This window comes from Oncorhynchus kisutch, linkage group LG18 (assembly GCF_002021735.2).
Source record: "Oncorhynchus kisutch isolate 150728-3 linkage group LG18, Okis_V2, whole genome shotgun sequence".
Lineage (NCBI taxonomy): Eukaryota > Metazoa > Chordata > Actinopteri > Salmoniformes > Salmonidae > Oncorhynchus > Oncorhynchus kisutch.
The window spans coordinates 74,045,063-74,058,261 of NC_034191.2; the positions used below are offsets into that span (position 1 = coordinate 74,045,063).

General features: G+C 42.4%; 1 protein-coding gene across 6 annotated transcripts in view; it reads left to right on the forward strand.

Annotated features, from left to right (window-relative positions):
* The window catches only part of LOC109909804 (lethal(3)malignant brain tumor-like protein 4), a 124,335-nt gene that overhangs the window by 48,572 nt on the left and 62,564 nt on the right, over positions 1–13,199 (forward strand). For all 6 annotated transcript variants that reach the window (XM_031796773.1, XM_031796774.1, XM_031796776.1 and 3 more), the window contains exons 13-14: positions 5,416–5,530; positions 8,507–8,618. In XM_031796773.1, coding sequence (XP_031652633.1) covers positions 5,416–5,530; positions 8,507–8,618 — 227 coding nt within the window. The remainder of the gene's footprint in view (positions 1–5,415; positions 5,531–8,506; positions 8,619–13,199) is intronic.

A 13,199-nucleotide genomic window follows, 5' to 3' on the forward strand; every position in this document is an offset into this window, starting at 1 on the left:
GTACTATAGGACCACTGAACCATGGTTATGAGCTGCAGCTTGTCAGTACTATAGCGCCACTGAACCATGGTTATGAGCTGCAGCTTGTCAGTACTATAGCACCACTGAACCATGGTTATGAGCTGCAGCTTGTCAGTACTATAGCACCACTGAACCATGGTTATGAGCTGCAGCTTGTCAGTACTATAGCGCCACTGAACCATGGTTATGAGCTGCAGCTTGTCAGTACTATAGCACCACTGAACCATGGTTATGAGCTGCAGCTTGTCAGTACTATAGCGCCACTGAACCATGGTTATGAGCTGCAGCTTGTCAGTACTATAGCACCACTGAACCATGGTTATGAGCTGCAGCTTGTCAGTACTATAGGACCACTGAACCATGGTTATGAGCTGCAGCTTGTCAGTACTATAGGACCACTGAACCATGGTTATGAGCTGCAGCTTGTCAGTACTATAGCACCACTGAACCATGGTTATGAGCTGCAGCTTGTCAGTACTATAGGACCACTGAACCATGGTTATGAGCTGCAGCTTGTCAGTACTATAGCACCACTGAACCATGGTTATGAGCTGCAGCTTGTCAGTACTATAGCGCCACTGAACCATGGTTATGAGCTGCAGCTTGTCAGTACTATAGCACCACTGAACCATGGTTATGAGCTGCAGCTTGTCAGTACTATAGGACCACTGAACCATGGTTATGAGCTGCAGCTTGTCAGTACTATAACACCACTGAACCATGGTTATGAGCTGCAGCTTGTCAGTACTATAGGACCACTGAACCATGGTTATGAGCTGCAGCTTGTCAGTACTATAGCACCACTGAACCATGGTTATGAGCTGCAGCTTGTCAGTACTATAGCACCACTGAACCATGGTTATGAGCTGCAGCTTGTCAGTACTATAGCACCACTGAACCATGGTTATGAGCTGCAGCTTGTCAGTACTATAGCACCACTGAACCATGGTTATGAGCTGCAGCTTGTCAGTACTATAGCACCACTGAACCATGGTTATGAGCTGCAGCTTGTCAGTACTATAGGACCACTGAACCATGGTTATGAGCTGCAGCTTGTCAGTACTATAGCACCACTGAACCATGGTTATGAGCTGCAGCTTGTCAGTACTATAGCACCACTGAACCATGGTTATGAGCTGCAGCTTGTCAGTACTATAGCACCACTGAACCATGGTTATGAGCTGCAGCTTGTCAGTACTATAGCACCACTGAACCATGGTTATGAGCTGCAGCTTGTCAGTACTATAGCACCACTGAACCATGGTTATGAGCTGCAGCTTGTCAGTACTATAGCACCACTGAACCATGGTTATGAGCTGCAGCTTGTCAGCTGACAAGTCATCGTGGTTTTAATAGATTTGGAAACAAATCTAAAAACACTGCGAGTTTTGAGAGGCATCAGTCGAAGTGGTGGTGGTGTTAGTATAAATTAGGATTTTGGTGGAAACTTTAATATTGCACTGAAAGTAGCACTATGACAACCCTTGCCCGCTAATGAGGAAGATTCATTGATTAGCTTTAAGCAGCATGATGTATAATTCATGCATCTTTGAAATAAGGAGGTGTAATCAAAGCCCTACTTCATAAACTTCAGTCTTATCTAACTTTGCTGTTTGAAGTATAGGCACCTGAGTTGCCTAACCCGTTCACAGGATTGGTTAACTCTTCAGGTTGCTAGGGTCTCCACCGACCTAGGTAGATCTGCTTTGAGTTTTAATGCACCGTATTGCTGGAACAAAATACGTTTCATCTGGATGTTCTTGTGCCATTCTGGCGACGTAAAGTATTGATTGGGGACTTGTGGAGAAATGTACCTGGCTGATTTGTGATGATTTCGTATAAGGAAATCAGTCAAAGGTGTGGCCATGGGAGTGCATAAGCCCAACCACTTGGGAGACCTGCCCACCAACTGGGGAGCAAGGCCCAGCCAATCAGAATACAGACATAAATACTCCTCAGTTTCATCAGCTGTCCAGGTGGCTGGTCTCAGACGATCCTGCAGGTGAAGAACCTGGATGTGGAGGTCCTGGACTGGCTTTTTTTTACATGTGGTCTGCGGTTGTGAGGCCGGCTGGACGTAATTCTCTAAAATGATGTTGGAGGTGTCTTATGTTAGAGAACATTCAATTCTCTGGCAACAGCTTCGGTGGACATTCCTTCAGTCAGCATGCCAATTGCACGCTCCCTCAACTTGAGACAAATTGCACATTTTAAAGTGGCCTTTTATTGTCCGCAGCACAAGGTGCACCTGCGTAATGATTATGCTGTTTAATCAGCTTCTTGATATGTCACACCTGTCAGGTGGCTGGATTATCTTGGCAAAGGAGAAATGCTCACTGGCAGGGATGTAAACAAATTTGAGGCAAAAATTTGAGAGAAATACGTTTTTGTGCGTATGGAACATTTCTGGGATTTTTTATTTTCTCTCATGAAACATGGGACCAACACTTTACATGTTGCATTTAATATTTTTGTTTAGTATAGTTTGCATATGTTGGAGATTATATATATATCCGTTGACGCCTGCTATAGACCACCCTCTGCCCCCAGCTGTGCTCTGGATACCCTATGTGAACTGATTTTCCCCCATCTATCTTCAGAGCTCATGCTGCTAGGCAACCTAAACTGGAACATGCTTAACACCCCAGCCATCCTACAATCTAAGCTTGATGCCCTCAATCTCACACAAATGATCAATGAACCTACCAGGTACCACCCCAAAGCCGTAAACACGGACACCCTCATAAATATCATCCTAACCAACTTGCCCTCTAAATACACCTCTGCTGTTTTCAACCAAGATCTCAGCGATCACTGCCTCATTACCTGCATCCATAATGGGTCAGCGGTCAAACGACCTCCACTCATCACTGTCAAACACTCCCTGAAACACTTCAGCGAGCAGGCCTTTCTAATCGACTTGGCCGGGGTATCCTGGAAGGATATTCATCTCATCCTGTCAGTAGAGGATGCCTGGTTATGTTTTTTAAATGCCTTCCTCACCATCTTAAATAAGCATGCCCCATTCAAGAAATTTAGAACCAGGAACAGATATAGCCCTTGGTTCTCTCCAGATCTGACTGCCTTTAACCAACACAAAAACATCCTATGGCGTTCTGCATTAGCATTGAACAGCCCCCGTGATATGCAACTTTTCAGGGAAGCTAGAAAGCAAAATACACAGGCAGTTAGAAAAGCTAAGGCTAACTTTTTCAAGCAGAAATTTGCTTCCTGCAACACAAACTCTAAAAAGTTCTGGGACACTGTAAAGTCCATGGAGAATAAGAACACCTCCTCCCAGCTGCTCACTGCACTGAGCATATGAAACACTGTCACCACCGATAAATCCACTATAATTGATAATTTCAATAAGCATTTTTCTACGGCTGGCCATGCTTACCACCTGGCTACCCCTACCCCGGTCAACAGCACTGCACCCCCCACAGCAACTCGCCCAAGCCTTCCCCATTTCTCCTTCTCCCAAATCCAATCAGCTGATGTTCTGAAAGAGCTGCAAAATCTGGACCCCTACAAATCAGCCGGGCTAGACAATCTGGACCCTTTCTTTCTAAAATTATCTGTCAAAATTGTTGCAACTCCTATTACTAGCCTGTTCAACCTGTCTTTCATGTCGTCTGAGATTCCCAAAAATTGGAAAGCAGCTGCGGTCAGCCCCCTCTTCAAAGGGGGGACACACTCTTGACCCAAACTGCTACAGACCTATATCTATCCTCCCCTGCCTTTCTAAGGTTTTCGAAAGCCAAGTCAACAAACAGATTACCGACCATTTCGAATCCCACCATACCTTCTCCGTGATGCAATCTGGTTTCAGAGCTGGTCAGGGATGCACCTCAACGACGCTCAAGGTCCTAAACGATATCATAACCTCCATTAATAAGAAACAATACTGTGCAGCCGTATTCATTGACCTGGCCAAGGCTTTCGACACTGTCAATCACCACATCCTCATTGGCAGACTCGATAGCCTTGGTTTCTCAAACTATAAATACCGAGGATTCTGGTTAGACTGTAAACTCTCCTTCCAGACTCACATCCAACATCTCCAATCCAAAGTTAAATCTCGACTTCAGCGATGTCATTTACAAAATAGCCTCCAATACCCTACTCAATAAATTGGATGCAGTCTATCACCGTGCCATCCGTTGTGTCACCAAAGCCCCTTATACTACTCACCACTGCGACCTGTACGCTCTCGTTGGCTGGCCCTCGCTTGATACTCGTCACCAAACCCACTGGACCCAGATCATCTACAAGACCCTGCTAGTCAAGTCCCCCCTTATCTCAGCTTGCTGGTCACCATAGCAGCACCCACCTGTAGCACTCGCTCCAGCAGGTATATCTCTCTGCTCACCCCAAAACCAATTCTTCCTTTGGCCGCCTCTCCTTCCAGTTCTCTGCTGCCAATGACTGGAACGAACTACAAAAATCTCTGAAACTGGAAACACTTATCTCCCTCACTAGCTTTAAGCACCAGTTGTCAGAGCAGCTCACAGATTACTGCACCTGTACATAACCTATCTTTAATTTAGCCCAAACAACTACCTCTTCCCCTACTGTATTTATTTATTTATTTTGCTCCTTTGCACCCAATTATTTCTCTCTACTTTGCACATTCTTCCACTGCAAATCTACCATTCCAGTGTTTTACTTGCTATATTTTATTTACTTTGCCACCATGGCCTTTTTTTTGCCTTTACCTCCCTTATCTCACCTCATTTGCTCACATTGTATATAGATGTATTTTCCTACTCTATTATTGACTGTATGTTTGTTTTACTCCATGTGTAACTCTGTGTTGTTGAATGTGTCAAACTACTTTGCTTTATCTTGGCCAGGTCGGCAATTGTAAATGAGAACTTGTTCTCAACTTGCCTACCTGGTTAAATAAAGCTGGGGGAATATATATATATATATATATATATTTATTTATTTATTACAGGGCACATTTGTAAAAGAGACCTATGTCACAATATGTCTTCCCTGTTCAAATAAAGGTTAAATAAATAAATAAAAATAATCAGATCTACAATGCATTCCATTGTAGTTTCGAAGAGTCCTCTACTAGGAGCAGGTACTGTATTTGGAACCAGCTCTATGATCGTTAAACTTGGTGTTCTAAAATGTTTGTTTACTTCGGTCTTTAAGTATTTCAAGTTTATTCAAGTCAAATTTCAAGTCAAATTTCAAGTCAAATTTCATTTGACTCTACATGATCACAGCACACTTTATGAAGAACAATGATATACTAATGTGGTTGTTTCTATCTCTGTGTGTATCAATTTCTCTCTTTCTCTCGGTCTTTGTGTGTCTGTGTCTTGCTCTCTCTGTGTGTGTGTGTGTGTGTGGGTGTGTGTCTCTCTCTGTATCAATCAGATCCATTTTGATGGCTGGCACGAGAAGTTTGACTTCTGGGTGGACTCTGACCTGCCGGACCTTCACCCTGTGGGCTGGTGTGCCCGGACAGGTCACCCCCTGGAACCCCCCCTCTGTGAGTTCACAACCCCTTTGTGTGTGTGTGTGTGTGTGTGTGTGCGTCAGTGCATGCATGAGCTTGTGTTTTTCTCTGTGTGTGCGCACATCTGCGAATGTGCACTCTTCACTAACCGTTCCACCTCCCAACACCCTCACCTACACACAAACCAGTAGACTCCATTCTTCTCAAGGACCATTCCATAGCCCATGTATTGACCCTGTCCCTTTCAGAGGTAAATCTCACTGACATTAGAGCACAGCTGATAGAATGGTGCAAAGTATTTTCTATGGCACAGGGATTTGTAGTGCGCTCTAAATCTTCATATACAGCCCCAAAACAAACTTTTTTTTTCCATTTCCAAGTAGTCCTTTGTTGTGATTGACAGGTTGCCACAGTGCATGAAATGTCTTGACCTTGAAAATGTCTTGATTTTCAAAGAATGCCATCTGTTTTTCTCTGTCAATGTTGGCCGTGATGAGTTTTTCTTGACGTTTTACCGCTGACCAATTGTTTTTAGGGGTAGCATATGAAATGGCTGCAACGGAAAACAAGTTTAGAAATAAGAAACAGGTCTAATCTTATTCCAAGTGGAGGACTCATCTCCTTCAGAGACTGTAACAAATCACTACACTTCCCCCTTTGGGTTAACACATCTGGGACGACCAATGAAATGTGTCTGTGCATGAGTATGTCGGGGAGAAAGAAGTTGTTTAATCTTGGCAACAGCAATACAGGCCATAAACCTGACTTGAATACCATAGATCTTATTTTGGTTTGTGGTAGAAGTTTGGTGGGTGATGTATTATGGCAAAGTACATTTTGGATGTTGCTCTAGAGGTCTTTAATCTCTTCATTTTGGAAATCTACCACATAAGCAAAGCCTTAAGGGCTATTTGTCTACCCTGACACACAAAATATGTATTGGTCTACCCCAGTTAACCCTGTGTAAGGCCTTTTCCATTCATTGTAACTCAGTTTTAGTTACTCATCACGCATGGGTTACATGTACCGATGATACCTGTACCACTGACTGCAGTTGCTGATACAAGTTAACCTACTACTTGCCTATTGGCTAAATCAAACAATGAAAATGTATTATGAAGCCAAGATCAATGATAGAATGAATTATGGGAAGAAAAAAAAACTTTGGACTACTTTTAAATGAAATTATTGGCAGCAAGACAATTTTAAACTCCATCTTTCATTGAATCAGATGGCTTATTCATCACAAAACCATTTGATGTTGCAAATTATTTTAATGATTACTTCATTGGCCAAATGGGCAAACTTAGGCAGGAAATGCCAACAATGGACAGTGAGCCATTGTATTCATGAATAAAAAAACTAATGATGGAAAAAAAGCACTAAGTTAGAATTTTGTAAAGTTGGTGTGGGAGAGGTGGAATTATTGTTATTGATCAATAATGACAAACCTCCTGGCATTGACAACTTAGATGGAAAGCTACTGAAGATGGTTGCTGACTCTAAAGCCAAAGCAAACTGTTGGATATAATGGTGTTTTACCAAATACAATGCTATTTCTCTGTAAACAAATTGACAACAGACTTTCAGCGTGCTTATAGAGAAGGGCACTCAACATGTACTGAACTGACACAAATGACTGATGATTGGTTGAAGGAAATTGATAATAAGATTGTGGGAGCTGTACTGTTAGATTTCAGTACAGCCTTTTAAATTATTGACCATAACCTGTTGTTGATAAAACGTATGTGTTTTGGCTTTTCAACTTCTGCCATATCGTGGATTCAGAGCTATCTTTCTTTCTTTAATGGAAGCTTCTCTAATGTCAAAAATGTGAAGTGTGGTGTACCGCAGGATAGCGCTCTAGGCCCTCTTTTCTATTTTGACCAATGACAGGCAACTGGCATTAAACAAAGCCTGTGTATCCATTTATGCTGATGATTCAACCATATACCTGTCAGCATCCACAGCTAATGATGTCACTGAAACCCTTAACAAAGAGTTCCAGTCTGTTTTGGAATGGGTGGCCAGTAATCAAACTGGTCCTGAACATCTCTAAAACTAAGAGCATTGTATTTGGTGCAAATCAAGTTCTAGACCTCAGCTGAATCTGGTAATGAATGGTGTGGCTGTTGAACAAGTTGAGGGGACTAAATGACTTGGTGTTACCTTAGATTGTAAACTGTCATTGTCAAAACTTATAGATTCAGTGGTTGTAAAGCTGGGGAGAGGTCTGTCTGTAATAAAGAGATGTTCTGCTTTTATGACACCTCACTCCAAAAATCAAGTCCTGCAGGGTCTAGTTTTGTCTTATCTTGATTATTGTCCAGCCATGTGGTCAAGTGCTGCAAAGAAAGACCTAGTGAGCTGCAGCTGGCCCAGAACAGAGCGGCACAGCTCTTCATTGTAATCAGAGGGCTAATACAGATTCTTTGCCAGTCTCTCTTGGCTAAGAGTTGAGGAGAGACTGACTGCATCACTTCTTCTTCCATTTCAGAAACATGAATGTGTTGAAAATTCCAACTTACGTACAGATCTGACATTTTCACACTTACCCAACCAGACATACCACCAGGGGTCTTTTCAGTCCCCAAATCCAGAACAAATTCAAGAAAACGTACAGTATTATATAGAGCCATTATTGCATCAAACTCCCTTCCATTTCATATTGCTCAAATGAACAGCAGACCTGGTTTCAAAAAACAGATAAAGCAATACCTCACGGCACAACGCCTCTCCCCTATTGGACCTAGATAGTTTGTGTGTATGTATTGATATTTAGGCTATTTGTGCCGTTTTTTTTAAATGTACAGTATGTCGTTCTGACCTTGAGCTGTTCTTGTTTATTAATGTTGTCATGTTTTGTGTTGGACCCTAGAAAGAGTAGCTGCTGCTTTCACAACTGTTAATGGGGATCCTAAGAAAATACCAAACACCAAAAACAATTGAGCATTATCCTCAAATGAAGCAAGGCTTGTGATTGTTGGTTTTGTTTTTGTCCCCATGTAGCACATGCAGGATCTTCTGACCTTAAGAGCTCTGTAACCCAGGGAGTGTGTCCCACCCCGGGCTGCAGGGGCGTGGGCCACATCAAAGGGGCCAAATACACAGGACACCACAGGTAAGACAACCGTTGATGACAACACTGTCTGACACTATGGCCCGGTCCAGTAACAACCATAATCTCTAATGCACTTCGTGGAGATCTGAAAGGATTGAAAGGGATGAGCAATGTGTTATTAGCTCCACCTTGCTCTCTGAAAGCAGGGTTCTACACTGACTTTTTACACTGGTGGCATTGGTGTTACCAACTTTTTCAGTTTGTGGCACCAGCACATGATTTGGTCGCCCAAAATATATATTTTTTAATAATTGATAATGGCCCTGCCTATGTCCTGTAATGTGCCTGCATTTCATAAAGAACCAGGCAAATAATAACTAGCCATCTTTTAAATTAGCAAGCCCTTGTTTTCTTACATTGATTTAGAAATAGTTACTGGAACAGCAAAGAAAATAGACTGTTAAAATTATACCAAAATGATATCAGAGAACAAAGAAACGGGGAGGACTGATTTCCCCCAGTTAAGGTTTTCACTCTCAATCACTTTTTTAAATAGAAAAACTAACTAAATTTGATGTTTTAAGTCCACAACAAAGCTTATTTACAGTTGTAAATATGTACCATATATATTATTGTCCCATTCACTCCTCTTGACCTGCACTGGAGCTCGTACCTTAAGAATTTCACTGTACTCCGCAACTACATCTGTGACCCTGTGCATGTGACTAATAAATACTCTAAACTAAACCACGTCAGGGGACCATTTTTTGGGGGGGCTGGTATAAATTTGAGAAATGTATTTTACCCTTGTAATTCCGGTGCGCACCAGACAGACAGTTGTTTGGTTAGCGGTGTTTCTGTAGCGCACTTGTGATGGAGTTTTCCAAAAAACTGGAGTGACGCAAATAATCATGTTTCTGCCAGGTAGGTATAGGCCACTTTGTAGTTACCTTTTCATTACCTTTCCATCTACCCTAAAATGGTCAGTCTATCGTTAGCATCGCTAACGGCTACACAAAGTGATAGACATGCAGTTAAAGTCGGAAGTTTACATACACCTTGGCCAAATACATTTAAACTCAGTTTTTCACTATTCCTGACATTTAATCCTAGTACCAATTCCCTGTCTTAAGTCAGTTAGAATCACCACTTTATTTTAAGAATGTGAAATGTCAGAATAATAGTCAAGTGTGATTTATTTATTTCAGCTTTTGGGTCAGAAGTTTACATACATACACTCAATTAGTAGTTGGTAGAATTGCCTTTAAATTGTTTAACTGGGGTCAAACATTTCGGGTAGCCTTCCACAAGCTTCCCACAATAAGTTGGGTGAATTTTGGCCCATTCCTCCTGACAGAGCTGGTTTGTGACCAAGATTTAAATTCCTGACTTATGTCTTGACGTTGCTTCAATATATCCCCATAATTTTCCTTCCACATGATGCCATCTACTTTGTGAAGTGCATCAGTCCCTCCTGCAGCAAAACACCCCCACAACATGATGCTGCCACCCCAGTGCTTCACGGTTGCGATGGTGTTCTTCGGCTTGCAAGTCTACCCATTTTCCCTCCCATCATAATGGTCATTATGGCTAAACAGTTCTATTTTTTGTTTCATCAGACCAGAGGACATTTCTCCAAAATGTACAATCTTTGTCCCCATGTGCAGTTGCAAACCGTAGTCTGGCTTTTTTACGGCGGTTTTGAAGCAGTGACTTCTTCCTTGCTGAGCGGCCTTTCAGGGTATGTTTTACAGGACTCGTTTTACTGTGGATATAGATACTGTTGTACCTGTTTTTCCGCCAGCATATTCACAAGGTCATTTGCTGCTGTTCTGGGATTGATTTGCTCTTTTCGCACCAAATTATGCTCATCTCTAGGAGACAGAACGCGTCTCCTTCCTGAGCGATATGACGGCTGCGTGGTCCCATGGTATTTATACTTGCGTACTATTGTTTGTACAGATGAATGTTGTACCTTTAGGCATTTGGAAATTGCTCCCAAGGATGAACCAGACTTGTGGAGGTCTACAATTGTTTTTCTGAGGTCTTGACAGATTTCTTTTGATTTTCACATGATGTCAAGCAAAGAGGCACTGAGTTTGAAGGTAGGCCTTGAAATGCATCCACAGGTACACCTCCAATTGAGCACTTGATTTGCTTTCCGGGACCGCCGGGAAGGTGGGTTTGTACCTTCAGAATGGGAACAATTCACCTACTTAGCGAGCAGGGCAGCTGAAACGGGTGCACCTACCACCAACAGCACGAGATGAATAAAAACAAATAGGAACGCAAGGCTTTATAGTTGTTGTTTTTGATCAACCGGTTGATGACCACTGGCCTAGATTGAAAATAGCATTATTACAATATTTTTCCACTGGCCTAAGCTGCCCACTGACGGAGATGATTGACTGGCCCGGAGAGTTTCCTTAAACCTCTCCTGTCTTGAGTCCAGGGGCATTCCCGGGCTGTATTTGCCTCTACAGAATGTTGGTTTATTTTGGTTAATTACATTTTACTGCTTTTAAATAAATCATGATGGTAAAAATTTAAAATAAGGTTGTCACACCCTGGTCTTAGTATTTTGTGTTTTCTTTATTATTTTGGTCAGGCCAGGGTGTGACATGGGTTATTTATGTGGTGTGTTTTGTCTTGGGTTTTTTGTAGGTAATGGGATTGTGGTTAGTGGGGTTGTCTAGAAAAGTCTATAGTTGCCTGGAGTGGTTCTCAATCAGAGGCAGGTGTTTATCGTTGTCTCTGATTGGGAACCATATTTAGGCAACCATATTCTTTGAGTGTTTTGTGGGTGATTGTTCCTGTCTCGGTGTTAGTTTGCACCAGATAAGGCTGTTTAGGTTTTCACGTTTCTTGTTTTGTATTGTTCGTGTTTATCTTTTATTAAAGATTAATCAAAATAACCACGCTGCATTTTGGTCCTCCTCTCCTTCACCGGAAGAAAACGGGGTGGCAGGGTAGCCTAGTGGTTAGAGTATTGGGCTAGTAACCGGAAGGTTGCAAGTTCAAATCCCCGAGCTGACAAGGTACAAAATCTGTCGTTCTGCCCCTGAACAGGCAGTTAACCCACTGTTCCTAGGCTGTCATTGAAAATAAGAATTTGTTCTTAACTGACTTGCCTGGTTAAATAAAAAAACTTAAAGGTTATTGTGAACCAAAAATGCAACTGTTTTGGTTGCAGTATCGAACCCCTGATAGGCTTGGAAGGACGTTCAGCATATTGCTTATACCTTTCTGGTATAGCTAAGGATGGTTTGGGCCAGACCCAAGCCCAGCTTGGCTTTCCTGATAGAATGTCACCATTGTTTAGGGGCATCATTTATTTTTGCTCAATTTGCTGTTTGTTCCATTGTTCCAGATTAGGAAGGGATAATACCTCAAATGAAGGTATTATCCACCAGCAGCTGGGGTTGGCAAGGTGAGACTTGGACGCTGTAGTCATTGGGTAATAGATAAGCTGCCGGTTGGTTGGCTCCATGCAACAACAGTGAGGTTGTAGGAGTGCCTCCACAAAGGGGAGGCTGATGAAGCCTGGTGAAGCCAACCCTGTAGCCTACCCTCCTCACTGTCTCTCTCGCTGTCTCTCTCTCATTGAGCATCTGTCTGAGGATTCCTCTCCACCCTGTAGCCTACCCTTCTCTCTTGTGTCTCTCTCCCTGAGCATCTCTTTCTCTCTCAATCTCATTCCCTTTCTTTCTTTCTTTCTTTCTTTCTTTCTTTCTCTCTCACTCTTTATTTTTATTTCTCTCTCGCGCTCTCTCTCTCTCTCTCCCCCCTGAGCATCTGTCTGAGGATTCAACTCGCCCTCTGCTATTTTTGTACCACACCTTTTCCAAGGATGTAATCAACGCTGAATGTAATGAGAGACCATGCATATTCTTCTCTCCCCGGACCTCTCCACTTGTGGGATCCTCCTGAACGACCAATGATTACAATGGCTCCTGAACGACTCCTCATCCACAGTACCATTCTACGTATACGCCCTGCTGCTGCAGAAAAAAATAAATCCACCACCTTTTAGAAAACCTGTCTCGAACCCAACCTCATTAGCAACTCATTTGCATTCTATATGCATGCATTAAAATGAAGTAGAAATGTAATCGCCTCTTTTGTTATGACAGACTTAAATATGTTTCTCTCTGAAAGGTTGAGGTTTTCTCCCTATTATCTTTATGATTTAACAAAAAAGTAAACAAGACACTCACTCACTCCCATAGAAGTGTATTCCGTCATTTCTGCAGTTGTAACGGCTTTCTTCCATCGAAGGAGAGGATCAAAATGCAGCGTAGTTCGTGTTCAACGTGTTTAATAAAAGACGATAACGTGAACAACTACACAAATACAAAATAACAAACGTGCCAAAACCCGAAACAGTCCTATCTGGTGCAGAGAACACAAAGACAGGAAACAACCACCCACAAACCCCGACACAAAACAAGCTACCTAAAGATGGTTCCCAATCAGAGCCAATGACTAACACCTGCCTCTGATTGAGAACCATATCAGGCCATCCATAGAAACGGACAAACTAGACACACAACATAGAATGCACACCCAGCTCACGTCCTGACCAACACTAAAACAAGGAAAACACAAAAGCAGTACATGGAAGCTACTGTATTTAATACC